This window comes from Antennarius striatus, chromosome 8, assembly GCF_040054535.1.
Source record: "Antennarius striatus isolate MH-2024 chromosome 8, ASM4005453v1, whole genome shotgun sequence".
NCBI classification, from domain to species: domain Eukaryota; kingdom Metazoa; phylum Chordata; class Actinopteri; order Lophiiformes; family Antennariidae; genus Antennarius; species Antennarius striatus.
Window position 1 is genome coordinate 10,827,986 of NC_090783.1, and position 13,011 is coordinate 10,840,996.

A 13,011-nucleotide genomic window follows, 5' to 3' on the forward strand; every position below is an offset into this window, starting at 1 on the left:
TTCTCTTCGCTGATGAATCCTTGCTTACACTGCAGCTGTGTGGTGATGGGTTTATAGTGTGGGCAGCCATAAACTGTAAACAAAGAGCACAGCTGCATTTTGTTGATGCCAATTTTAATACACAAATATACCATGATGACATCCTGACAGTTGTTTCAATCATTATTATAGCCATCATTGTCACCATTGCCTTACATCTATGGGCCTATTCATTAACACCCTTCATCAATGTTTTTCTTCCCCTCCTTTTCAATTTGCCTTTTCATACAACCTGTCAGAGCAGAAGGCCACACATCTTGCTAGGTTGGCAAAATTTTATTCTGGGGAAAGTGTGATTTGGGCATATTATCAGTGTAATTTGGAACTACTTAGTTGCAGTGGACATGGTTTTCATGGTTTTTGATTGATCCAGCCATCAAAACATACACATTCACGTCTACATACTTTACATCTATCCATTTTTATTGGAGACAAGATGAATGTAATTGTTTCGTCTTCAGCCACTTATCCTCCTTGCCAGTCATAGGTCTGCTAGAGTGTACCACAGCTTGTGGGTCACGCCCCATACGAATTGCCAGCTTATCGGAGGGCCATACAAAAGGCAAACAAATATTCATAGTCACATACTCGGACAATTAGGTGTGACCAGTTCACCTAAGCTGCATGTTTTTGGAGGTGGAAGGAAGCCAGAGAACCTTGAGAGAACCCATGCAAACCTGGATAAAACATACGTACAAACTGCATGGAACGGAATTGAGCTTGGAACCTTGAGAGAACAGTGCTAATCCTCTGTGCCACCATGGTGCCCCACATCTACATGTGAATCCATAAGGTATTCACACACACACACACACACACACACACACACACACACACACACACACACACACACACACACACACACACACACACACACACACACACACACACACACACAGATGCTTAGGTTTATTTTGTCATACTAAGACACAGCATGGGAAGGCAGCACCAGCAATCAATCACTGCTTGCTGTTGTTCTGTTGTCCTGTTGTGCTGTCATCAGTCAATACCCAGCACCTCGAGCATGAGTTGATTAATCTTGGCAGGCCGGGGATTTTCAAAATATTACTTTGTTCTGACATTTAAAAGAGTCCAGGGCTTGAGCCCTAACCCTAACCATAACACTAACCATAACCCAGATGAAAAGCAGTCTGAAATAGGCTGGCAGAAAACACAACGTCAGAGTCTGCCAGGTTATAGTAAATCAAAACCTAATCATTAAATTTATATCATGGAATTTATGTGAACTATATTTGGAGATGTTTAAAAATATCCACAAGGTAAAAAATACTGAAATACTCATTAAAATCATGACATTAGTTGTCTGAATTGTCTGGATTTGTCCATACATTTCATGTAACAGAAGATATTTAGATGTATTTTTTCTCAATCACCAGGCAAATACACAGTTGTCTGTGTGCCTACAAGAGCAAGGGGGGTAACTTCCCTTATCAATGTATATCACATTTATCACATAAAGAGCTTGGGCTACATCACTAAATAAAACAGGAGCCTTCTGATTAGGAGACTGCTTGTTGGTGATCAGAAGAAGGAGAAGCAGATGACATGAATGAGCAATCATGCTCTGCAGACTCACAATAACTCATACAGACAGGAAGATTGAGAAAAGGTGAAAAACAGGGAGAACAAGTGACAAAAAGGGAGTACTTTATATCTTGACAAATATATTTTGACAAATATATTAATATAAAACTATATCTACGATGCAACAAGAGAAAAGAAAGATATATAATTACCACCAGATATTGTCTCTTTTCCATCATGTTCAAGCAAAAACAATATCGAATATCTTCTATTAGCTGATATATGAACTTCATGTGCAATGTCCCCACAGAAATACAAGATTTGGGTGTTATAAACGGCTTTCAGTCCGAAACTACACTATATCCCACTTACATGACAAAATTAAGGTATACATTAAACATTTTTTGAAACTATTCTAAATGTATTTTATTTTATATACTGATTATAATCCCCAAAGGGAAATATATATAAAATATATTAAATATATTTAAAAAAAAACAATATATATATATATATATATATATATATATATATATATATATATATATATATATATATATTAGTGTGCACAGGCACTGAACACACACACACACACACACACACACACACACACACACACACACATTTGACTTTAAATATATGATTTAATCAGATGCTTTGTGTGTCTTTTATAAACTAAGTGAAATGTACATATAAGCCAATAAAAACTGTAACAAACTGAAATCAATTGTGATTCACAGCTGATTCAGGTTGGGCCATGTGTAGCAAACAAATGTTTGGGTAGGTGCTGACCATGTGGAGCAAAAATAAATTACAATATACAAGACTAAAAATAATTAACCCATTTCAGTGGTAATGGCAGGCTGGTTTTACCACAAAGACCCATTAATGTTGTAATAGTGTCACAACAATAGAATTCACTTCAACAGCCTTTACAGATGTTTTAAGAAGTCAAGACTCCTTCAACCCAGTAGTGAATGTCACTGCTTTTATTGTCTGCACTGAATGTTTCCTTATCTAAATGTTTCATATCTAGTTAGGGTACTCCCTGCACTTGTATTCTCTATTGATATGCATTTAATGTTCACGGCCAACCCTGAGATTAGAAAAATTTCAAGTACTACACTGTTAACGACTTAAGACATGCACTGATCTTGCCTGGGTGCTTGAGATGGAGGGAGAAAACAAAGAAATTAAATCCCAAATTATATTTCTTTAAGTTATTTAGTTACTGCACACACACACACACACACACACACACACACACACACACACACACACACACACACACACACACACACACACACACACACACACACACACACACATACTTACACCCACAAAATAATTAACTTAGCACACAGTCCAGCATGGTGCAGCAATAGCATTCATCAGATCACCAGAACTGGAAAGTCATTTATCGATGACTGAAGGTTCATTTTCACCAATGACTGAAGGGTCCCATTGAGCACATGTGACTGAAAAGAGTTAGGAGACACCATGGTGAACATAGCATCACCCAGGAACTCCCCATTATCCTGTAGATTAATTGACCTCAAGTCTGGTTTCTTGAATTACTACAACTAAAGACAAGAATGAAGGCAACATTCCAAGATCGTTAGGTCAGGGTACCCTGAAAGTAGTATCTGACAAGGGACATAGTATTGACCTTTCAAGGTCTCAAGGTCAAGGTCATAATTTAATTTGCATCCCCTTTGTCACCAGAGCAATGTGCTTTTTGTTTCAAGTTTTTTTATCTGCAATGGTTGTGAAGATATTTGGTGGACATACTAACGGATGGACGGCCAAACGGATGAATGAACACACGAACACTGACAATTACAATACATAACTGCTTTGAAGCGGGATATAACAACAAAGAGCAAGAGGGGCATGCAAGAAAAAGACATGCACAGTTAGATAAATAGATAGATAGATAAATAGATAGATAGATAGATAGATAGATAACAGTTATAATAAGAAAAAGACTGAATGGTGCCTTTAATAAATATGTTTACATCTACTAATACAACAACAAAAGCACCGACAATTGCATTCTTTGCTATCAGTTACAGCTACAGTTCACAAGCTACAAAACCTGCAGAACAAAATTGTTAGCTCTCTCGGGAATAAGTCAAGCTAGTAACATCAATTAATGAGAAATGAAAATGCCAAGTAGATGAAAGAGATGAAGAGGCGGGACCTCAGTGTATCATGTGAAATTCAGCAACAGTCTAAGGAAGGGGTCAGCAACCTGCGGCTCTGGGGCCACATGTAGCTCTTTAATGCATCCCTTGCAGCTCCCTGGAGATTAATCACACAATCAAAAAATAATACTTTAAAAATAGACAGATATTCTACTCATAGCTAAAAATCTTATAAATCTTGTAAGTTTCCTACATTTTGTTACATTATCGCATTATCGTGATGTTTAAAAATTTAGTAAGGCACCTTTTAGGACAGCTCAGATGCACTATAGGGTTCTAGGCCTAGGTCCTATTGTAGCCCTGGCTTTAGAAAACAGTGGTATTTGGTTGGTGGCATAGTGGGCGGGTGATGAGGGCTTTGACATGAGTCCTGACCAATTGGGTGAGACGCCCGGCATCCCTGGCCACCTGAGGTTGGGTCTACTCCTTGTCTTCTACCTTTTTATCCTGGAGCGCACTCTGCCGGCCCGTGTCAAATTGCGAGAGAGAGCCACGAGGATTCCACATTCTATTTAATAAAGGACAGAAGCGTTGCGGCTATTCAGTGGTGAGTGGAGAAGGTCCGCTGCTTGTCGGTACACATATATGTGCATATGAGTTCATACAGATTAGACGGAAATTGAAAGTCGCGCTATCCCCGCTAATCGTGCTAGCCACGCTAATCGTGCTTGCTGCGCTAGTGAGGCTGGTCATGTTAGTCACGTGAATCACGCCAGCCATGCCGGCTGCTAATTGCACTGTTAATAATCGTGATGTGAATACTGTAGTTGTTCCTGTTTCGGTTTGTTCAGCCTTATTATGTGTAATATTATGTATCTATGGCCTGTCTCTAGGGCAGGTATTTCTGGTAGAGGGTGAAATTGGGACCGTGTTCTGGACCGGAGAAGCGCCTGTTCCTCTGGTGAAGGAGGACGCGTCAATTGGATGGAGGGGATTCTGGAGAGCGCGGTAAACTACAAAACCAAGTTGTTCACGAAATTATGTTCTGTAATGCTACAAGTTACTGATTTTTTTTTTGTGTCCCATCTGCATGTATTCTCATAGTTTAACCCCATAAAAGGGGGTCAACCTTTTATGAGATCAATGCTTATTTTAGTCTTGCAGCAAAATCTCTTTATATATTTTAATGCGTGCATGTGACCGTCACCACTCCTCTCTGGGAACAAAATTGTCAGTCTTTATTAGAATTTCCTATTGTGAGCCAGAGAGGGAAGTGCTGCACCCCTGTGAGTTAAGGGGGAAAGCAAAAGGAGACAGGGAGAGAAAACACAAACAAGGTAGCGGATAGACAGGTAGTGCTGTTGGAGTGAAAAAGGTTTAGGCTGTTTTATTCTATCTTAGAACTGATGTTACAAAACATCAGATTAGTGGAGGTCCTGATAATATAGAATAGGCCACCAGAGGAAACCAGTGTAGGAGGAAGATAGAGGGCATAAAATTGTGATGACTGAAGTGAGACTCATCACATTCTGACTGGACCCAATGGTTCTCAATAATTAAACTTGACAGGAGCTGGTAAACCCTGACCCAACATGCATGTGTGATGAAACCAACATCCAGATAGGGTACCAGAATTCAACAGGGCCACGCTAGCCGAGCTAACCCCGGCAGCCAGGAGCATCCAGAGACCATCACCCGAAGAGCCACCGGGGGCACTGGGAACCACGTAGACCCAGGGACCCAAAGGAGGCAACGGCCGCCACCGCCAGGGCGCACGGGACAGGCCCAAGGCGCACGGGGCAGGGAGACCCCCCATCACCCCTCACCACACCCCTAGGCCTCTGTCCTAGTCTCTTCGTCCGCCGAGAGAGAACTGTCCCCCTCCGAGGCCGAGCTGACGTCATCCCCTGTAGATGCCCCAGATGCAGGAGGAGACCGAGTGTTGCCGATGGGACCCCCTCGTTCAGAGACAGTGTTGGAAGGCTGGTCGGGGTGTAGGCGATGAAACTCCTTAATGAGTCTAGCATCCAGGATTTGACGGGCCGGGACCCATGACCGTTCTTCCGGACCGTACCCCTCCCAGTCGACGAGGTATTGTAGGCCCCTCCCACGGCGACGAGAGCGTAGCAGGCGGTGCACTGTGTAAGCAGGGGCCCCGTCAATGAAGCGAGGAGGCGGAGGTGGCTGGGAGGCAGGTTGCAGAGGACTTTCCTGGAATGGTTTGACCCTGGAAACATGGAAGGTGGGGTGAATCCGCATGGTGCGGGGCAACTTGAGCCGAACAGCCACAGGGTTTACCACCTTCTCGATGGAGAATGGCCCAATAAACTTGGGGGCCAATTTCTTGGACTCCACCCTCAGCGGAAGGTCTCGGGTCGACAGCCACACCATCTGTCCCACCTGGTAGGGGGGAGCCTGGGATCGACGGCGGTTGGCGGCTGTCGTGTACCGGTCAATGGCTCGCAGGAGAGCTGTCCGAGTCTGCGTCCAGGTCCGGCGGCAACGGCGAATGAAGGCCTCCACGGAGGGGCAGACCGTCTCTTTCTCCTGTGCAGGAAAGAGGGGTGGTTGGTAGCCATAGGCGCACTGAAATGGCGATAGGCCGGTGGTAGAGCTGATGAGGGTGTTATGGGCGTATTCCACCCACAGCAGTTGAGTGGACCAGGAGGCAGGATTCTTTGAAGCCATGCAGCGGAGCGCTGTCTCCATCTCCTGGTTCATCCTCTCGGACTGGCCGTTGGATTGAGGATGAAACCCGGAGGACAGGCTGGTGGAGGCTCCCAGGAGGCGGCAGAATTCTTTCCAGAAAGCTGAGGTGAACTGGGGTCCTCGGTCTGAGACCACGTCGGATGGGAGGCCATGGAGCCGGAACACGTGCTGCAGGACCAGTTCAGCGGTTTCTTTGGCCGAGGGGAGCTTGGCCAGGGGCACGAAATGGGCCATCTTGGTGAACCGGTCCACTACTGTCAGGATGGTGGTGTAAACTCCTGACAGTGGCAGCCCGGTGACAAAGTCTAAAGAGATATGGGACCAGGGTCGGTGGGGCACAGGCAGAGGATGCAGGTGCCCGGCGGGAGCCCGGCGAGGAGCCTTGTTCTGACTGCAGACTGGGCATGCGTTTACAAAGTCTTTGATGTCATCATCCATGGAGGTCCACCAGAACCGCCGCTGCAGAACCTCCTTGGTGCGGTGTATTCCGGGATGACAGGTGAGTCGAGAAGCGTGGGCCACTGTAGAACCTCAGACCATAGCTGCTGGGGAACGAATAGGCGGTTTTGGGGGCAGGAGCTGGGCCCCGGCTGGTCCTCCAAAGCAGCTCTCACGCGCTCCTCCACCTCCCAGGTGAGAGCGGCCACCAGATGAGAAGCAGGAAGGATGTTGTCAGGACTAGAGGGGGCCTCCTCCCCGCCCATGAATTGTCGGGATAGGGCGTCAGGTTTTACATTGCGGGAGCCTGGCCGGTAGGAGAGGGTAAAACGGAATCTGGCGAAGAATAGAGCCCACCGGGCCTGACGGGAGTTCAGTCTCTTGGCTGAGCGGATGTACTCCAGATTCTTGTGGTCAGTCCAGACGAGGAAGGGGGTCTTGGTTCCCTCCAACCAGTGGCGCCACTCCTCCAAAGCCAGCTTCACCGCCAATAGTTCTCGGTTCCCAATGTCATAATTAATCTCTGCTGGGGACAGACGCCTGGAGAAGAAAGCACAAGGGGTGTAGTCTTTGATCCTTGGCAGAACGCTGAGAGAGAACGGCCCCTACCCCCACATCAGAGGCGTCGACTTCCACAACGAATTGTCTCTCAGGGTCAGGGATCAGGAGAATGGGGGCCGAGGTGAAACGCCCTTTCAGGAGCTGGAATGCCTCCTCGGCGGCCGAAGTCCAGTGGAAAGGGACCTTGGAGGAGGTGAGGGCGGTGAGAGGTGCTGCCACCGTGCTGTAGCCCCGGATAAACCTCCTGTAGAAGTTGGCGAACCCCAAAAAGCGTTGCAGCTGCTTGCGAGAGTCAGGGACAGGCCAGGAGGCGACAGCTGAGACCTTTGCGGGGTCCATCTCCATGCGGTCCCGGCCAATGATGTAACCTAAGAAGGACAAGGAGGAGGCATGGAACTCACACTTTTCGGCCTTGACAAACAGGGAGTTCTCTAGCAGGCGCTGCAGCACCGTCTGGACATGGAGGATATGTTCCTGCTTGGACCGGGAGAAGATCAGGATATCATCTAGATAGACAAACACAAACTTGTTTAGCATGTCTCTCAGCACATCATTGATGAGATTTTGGAACACAGCCGGGGCATTGGTGAGCCCAAACGGCATCACCAGATATTCGTAGTGTCCTATAGGGGTGTTAAAGGCCGTCTTCCACTCATCTCCCTCTCGGATCCGCACCAGATGGTAGGCGTTGCGGAGATCCAGCTTGGTGTACACGGTGGCCCCTTGGAGCAGCTCAAAAGCTGAGGCGATGAGGGGGAGAGGATAGCGGTTCTTCACAGTGATGTCATTCAGACCTCGGTAGTCGATGCACGGCCTCAGAGACCCATCCTTCTTGTCGACGAAGAAAAACCCCGCTCCAGCAGGTGACGAGGAGGGTCGAATGATTCCGGCGGCCAGGGCATCGCTGATGTAGGTCTCCATGGCCTCCCTTTCAGGTGCGGACAGCGAGTAGAGACGGCCCTTGGGGGGTACAGAGCCGGGAAGGAGGTCGATGGCGCAGTCGTAGGGCCGATGAGGAGGTAGAGAGGTGGCCCTCGCCTTACTGAACACCTCCCGGAAGTCGTGATAGTCAGAAGGCACCATGGAGAGATCAGGAATGGAACAGGGGCTGGCAGACGGCGTGGGGGCCCCCACAGGTCTGAGGCAGATCTGCTGACAGGAGGGACTCCATCCCAGGATGGACCCCGTGGACCAGTCTATATGGGGGTTGTGGCGTCGAAGCCAGGGGTAGCCGAGGATGAGGGGAAGATTGGGAGACCTCAGGATATGAAACCGGATGGTTTCACGGTGTGTGCCAGACAGGAGCATAGAGATGGGGGCAGTCTGATGGGTGACAGTTCCCAGGAGATGACCGTCCAGAGCGCTGGCTGGCATGGGGCGAGGGAGAGGATCTCGACCGATGTCCAGTTGACGGGCGAGGTCCTCATCCATCAGGTTGACGTCTGCCCCCGAGTCGATGAAGGTGGCGAGGGTGTGGGACCCCCCTACCAACAGGAGCTGGGCATGAAACAGAGGTCGTGGGCTAGGGGCAGAGTTCTGGGACCGGCTCAGCAAAATGCCCCCTTCTACTGCTGAGCCCTCCCTTTTACTGGACACCGGGAGACAAAATGGCCGGCTTGGCCACAGTAGAGGCAGAGATTTTCCCGGCGTCGTCGTTCTCGTTCCTCTGGTGTAAGGCTGGTTCGCCCCACCTGCATGGGTTCCACCCCCCCGTGCATAGGTTCAGAAGAGGGAACAGGAATGACTGGGACCCTATGTGAACGAGCACAACGCTGGGGATCACCTCTCTCACGGCGTTGTTCCTTCCTCCTCGTCTGTATCCGCCTGTCCAGCCTCGTAGTCAGCTCAATGAGACTGTCCAGGGAATTGGGAAGGTCGAACGGAACCAGCTCATCCTTTACGTAAGGAGCCAGCCCATTCAGGAAGGCGTCACATTGGGCAGCAGCATTCCAATCGCTGAGACGAGCCCGAGTTCTGAAGTCTATGGCATAGTCCGAAACTGTCCGATCTCCCTGCCTCTGACTCATGAGTCCCCCTGCTGCATCAGGACCCAGGGAAACGGGTCCGAACACCTTGCGAAGCTCCTCACCGAAGGCTTGGAATGTGGCGCAGGCAGGCGTGCCTCTCTCCCACTCCGCCGTCCCCCACAGACGTGCTCTACCAGTGAGGTGATTGATGGCGAAGGCGACTCTGGCCCCCTCTGTGGCGAAGGTATGGGGTTGCAGGGCAAACAGGATTGAGCAGTTCGTCAAAAAGGGATTGCAACCCTCAGGATCCCCATCGTAGCGCTCTGGCGCCCCCACACGGGGCTCAGATGTGGAGCTTGATGCTGGCACAGGGGTAGGAGCAGGAGGGGCCGGAACTGGGACCGAAGCAGCGTGTTGTGCCATGGAAGCTGCCATCTGCTGTACCTGGGCAGCTAGCGAGGTTAGCGCTCGTTCCAGGGATGATGCAGACTGACGAGCCTCTGCTGCGTTGAAGGTTAACAGAGACTCACGCCCTGAGTTCTGGAGAGCAGGCAGCACGAACTGTGAGGCCGATGAGGAGTGAGCCGAAGATAGGTCGGGGCAGGCAGGGAGGTCGAAGCCAGGTGAACAGTCCGTGAAGGCAGAGGTACCGTTTAGGAACAGGCAGGAGAAGAGACAAGGCCAGGCGGAGGAGTCGAAACCAAACGAGCAGGCAGATACCAGAGGTGCTGAGGCGAAGCACGAGTTCAGGGACAGAAGGCAGGTGAGTTTACTGGGAGGCAGACGAGGATGGCAGGTCAGGGACAGGCAGAGTCGATACCGGAAAATCAGACCGGGAATAAACGCTGGAAAGTCTCGCATGACGCTGAAGAACAATCTGGCATGGAGTGAAGGTGCTGGAGAGACTAAATGCAGGCTTGATTGCAGTGATCAGAAGCAGGTGAGCAGCATGGGCTGAAGCAGTAGGCGTGGCCGGCAGGTAGAGTGGAGCAGAGTGAGGGAGAGTGGAAAAATACTGCAGGGGTGTGACAGGAGGGGAATGAGAGGCGGAGACTGTGACAGGGAGAACAGATTAAGAAGGTGGAGGATTTTAAGTACTTAGGGTCAACAGTCCAGAGCAATGGAAAGTGCGGAAAAGGGTGTACAGGCAGGATGGAATGGATGGAGAAAGGTGTCAGGTGTGATATGTGATAGAAGAGTTTCAGCTAAAATGAAAGGAAAGGTGTACAAAACTGTGGTGAGACCACCGATGTTTGGTCTAGAGACAGTGTCACTGAGGAAAAGACAGAACACAGAGCTGGAGGTAGCAGAGATGAAGATGCTGAGGTTCTCTTTGGGAGTGACCAGGATAGATAGGACCAGGAATGAGTACATCAGAAGGACAGCAAATGTTAGAGGTTTTTGACATAAAGTCAGAGAGGCCAGACTGAGATGGTTTGGACATGTCCAGTGGAGAGATAGTGAATATATTGGTAGAAGGATACTGAGTGTTGAACTGCCAGCCAGGACGCCTAGAGGAAGACCAAAGAGGAGGTTTATGGATGTAATGAGGGAAGACATGAAGGTAGTTGGTGTGAGAGAAGTGGATGACAGGGTTAGATGGAGGCAACTGATTCGCTGTGGCGACCCCTGAAGGGAAAGCCACAGCGAATTCTTATAAATATTAAGAAATATAGTATTCAAGTAATGATTAAATTTTATAAAATGAACTGTCAAATCTGTAATGATGACTAGATATCTGATTGCAAAATGGCTTTAAATCTCTTCAAAATATGCAACTAGTGTGCAATGCAGAACGCCCACAATAGGAAAACAGTAGTAGTTTCAGATTCAACATTAATTAGACACTAAAAATAATACCAATCAATACTTTATGTATATCTGACAAACATGGACCCAGCATTTTCCAGCTTGTGAATAATGTTAGATCAGTAATGTTAAAACAGTTATAATCTTGAAATCATTATGTCATGATCCTGTTTGTTAAGTGTTTTATTTGCTTCCCTGTTTCATGTCTTGTCTTCCTGTTTTATTTTGTGATCACTCACCCCTGTCTCTGTTCCAGGTTCCTGTCTGCCCTGCCCCCTCCTCATTTGCATGCACCTGATCCCTGATTGTGTTTCCCGCACCTAGTTCTTGTCATAGCTTTTCGTGTTTGAACCTTGCTTGTTTTTTGACCTTGCCTTTTTGCCTCCCGCCTTGGATATCTCTGCCTGGATTGACTGCCTTACCTGCCTTACCTGTGTACCTGTATACCAAACCCCACCTGGAATAAACCTTGTTTACTCATTTTACCGTGCACTTGAGTCCTGCATCTCTGCGCTACATTCATGACAAAACTCTATGGCTCATTAGGTAATTTTAGGACACCCATGGCTCAAGACTCATAATCCAAATTTTGATTGGGATAATGGAAGGATTACCTCCTGGGGACCAAATTGTTTGGATTCCTGTCTCCCCAAATCCTACAGTTCTACCACCGTCACTGATCTCTTGAACCCTGACTTAGTTAACGTGCCGCCATGTTACCATGACCTAGCTGAAATTTTTTAAGTAAGGCTAAGGCCACGTCCCTGCCACCACACAATCCTTATGATTGTGCTACTGACTTGTTGTCAGGTAGAACCCCACACAGGGGTAGGTTGTATTCTCTCCTTGCTTTAGAACTCAGAGCCATGGAGGACTATGTGACGGGACTCTCTCCGCTGGGATCATCCCCCCTCCTCATCCCCTGCTGGAGCCGGGTTTGTCTTTGTGGAGAAGAAGGACAAGACCCTCCGATCCTGCATAGGCTATCACATTACAATGACATTACAATTAAAAACAGGTACCCTCCTTTCCCTCATCTCCTCAGCTTTTGAGTTGTTGGAGGGGCCGAGATTTTTTCGAAACTTGACCTCCGCAATGCATACCATTTGGTAGGGATCAGGGAAGGGGATGAGTGGAAAACTGCTTTTAATACTCCCACGGGCCATTCCGAATATGTTGTGATGCCTTTTGGTCTCACCAATGCTCCTGCCGTGTTCCAGAACCTTGTGAACGATGTGTTCCGAGACATGCTTAATGTTTTTGTATTTGTTTATTTGGATGACATCTTGATCTTTTCCCCCGATGAAGAGATCCACACTCACCACGTCCACTCAGTGCTTCAGCGGTTGCTTCAGCATCAACTTTCCATCTTTCTTGGAAAGTGGAAGACAAGGTTGGCCGAGGGTGTCACCGTACCTCCGGAGTGTCCTGTTTGTAAGCTCTTTATGGTTCAGGCCCTCCTGGGGGAGGTGATTCATTGGGCCCAATAAGACTGTCTGTCACCCCGGTATCAATAAGACTTTGTTTGTTGTACAACAACGTTTCTGATGGCCTAAAATCGCGAAAGATGTTACTGACTATGTTAACGCTTGCCCTGTGTGTGCCAGTAACAAGGTCTGATTTTACCACTCAGTGTCGTGCACATGAGTCCTGCCTCCCTGCATGACACATTACTGTTCTGCATTCCAATTTGGAAGTAAGTGAGTAAGTAAGTGGAGGACAAAGCTCCACTTACTCCATGTGCATCGTCTTCTATCCTCATGAAGAGATTAAGCCACTTAACTTGCTTTAATTAT

The 13,011-nt window shown here is 48.0% G+C and overlaps 1 protein-coding gene and 1 long non-coding RNA gene across 2 annotated transcripts; one reads left to right on the forward strand and one right to left on the reverse strand.

Annotated features, from left to right (window-relative positions):
* Positions 1-493: 493 nt before the first annotated feature.
* On the forward strand, positions 494-11,661 carry LOC137600465 (uncharacterized). Its single transcript, XR_011036944.1, has 3 exons — positions 494-832; positions 4,625-4,739; positions 11,472-11,661. It is a non-coding gene; the product is annotated as an uncharacterized lncRNA (long non-coding RNA).
* On the reverse strand, positions 5,565-6,674 carry LOC137600464 (uncharacterized). Its single transcript, XM_068322115.1, has one exon. It carries the CDS (start codon positions 6,672-6,674, stop codon positions 5,565-5,567), a length of 1,110 nt encoding a protein of 369 aa, XP_068178216.1.
* Positions 11,662-13,011: the final 1,350 nt, after the last annotated feature.

Coding starts and splice junctions, on each gene's coding strand:
- LOC137600464 (XM_068322115.1), bottom strand. CDS start 6,674: ATGGCCCATTTCGTGCCCCTGGCCAAGCTCCCCTCGGCCAAAGAAACC.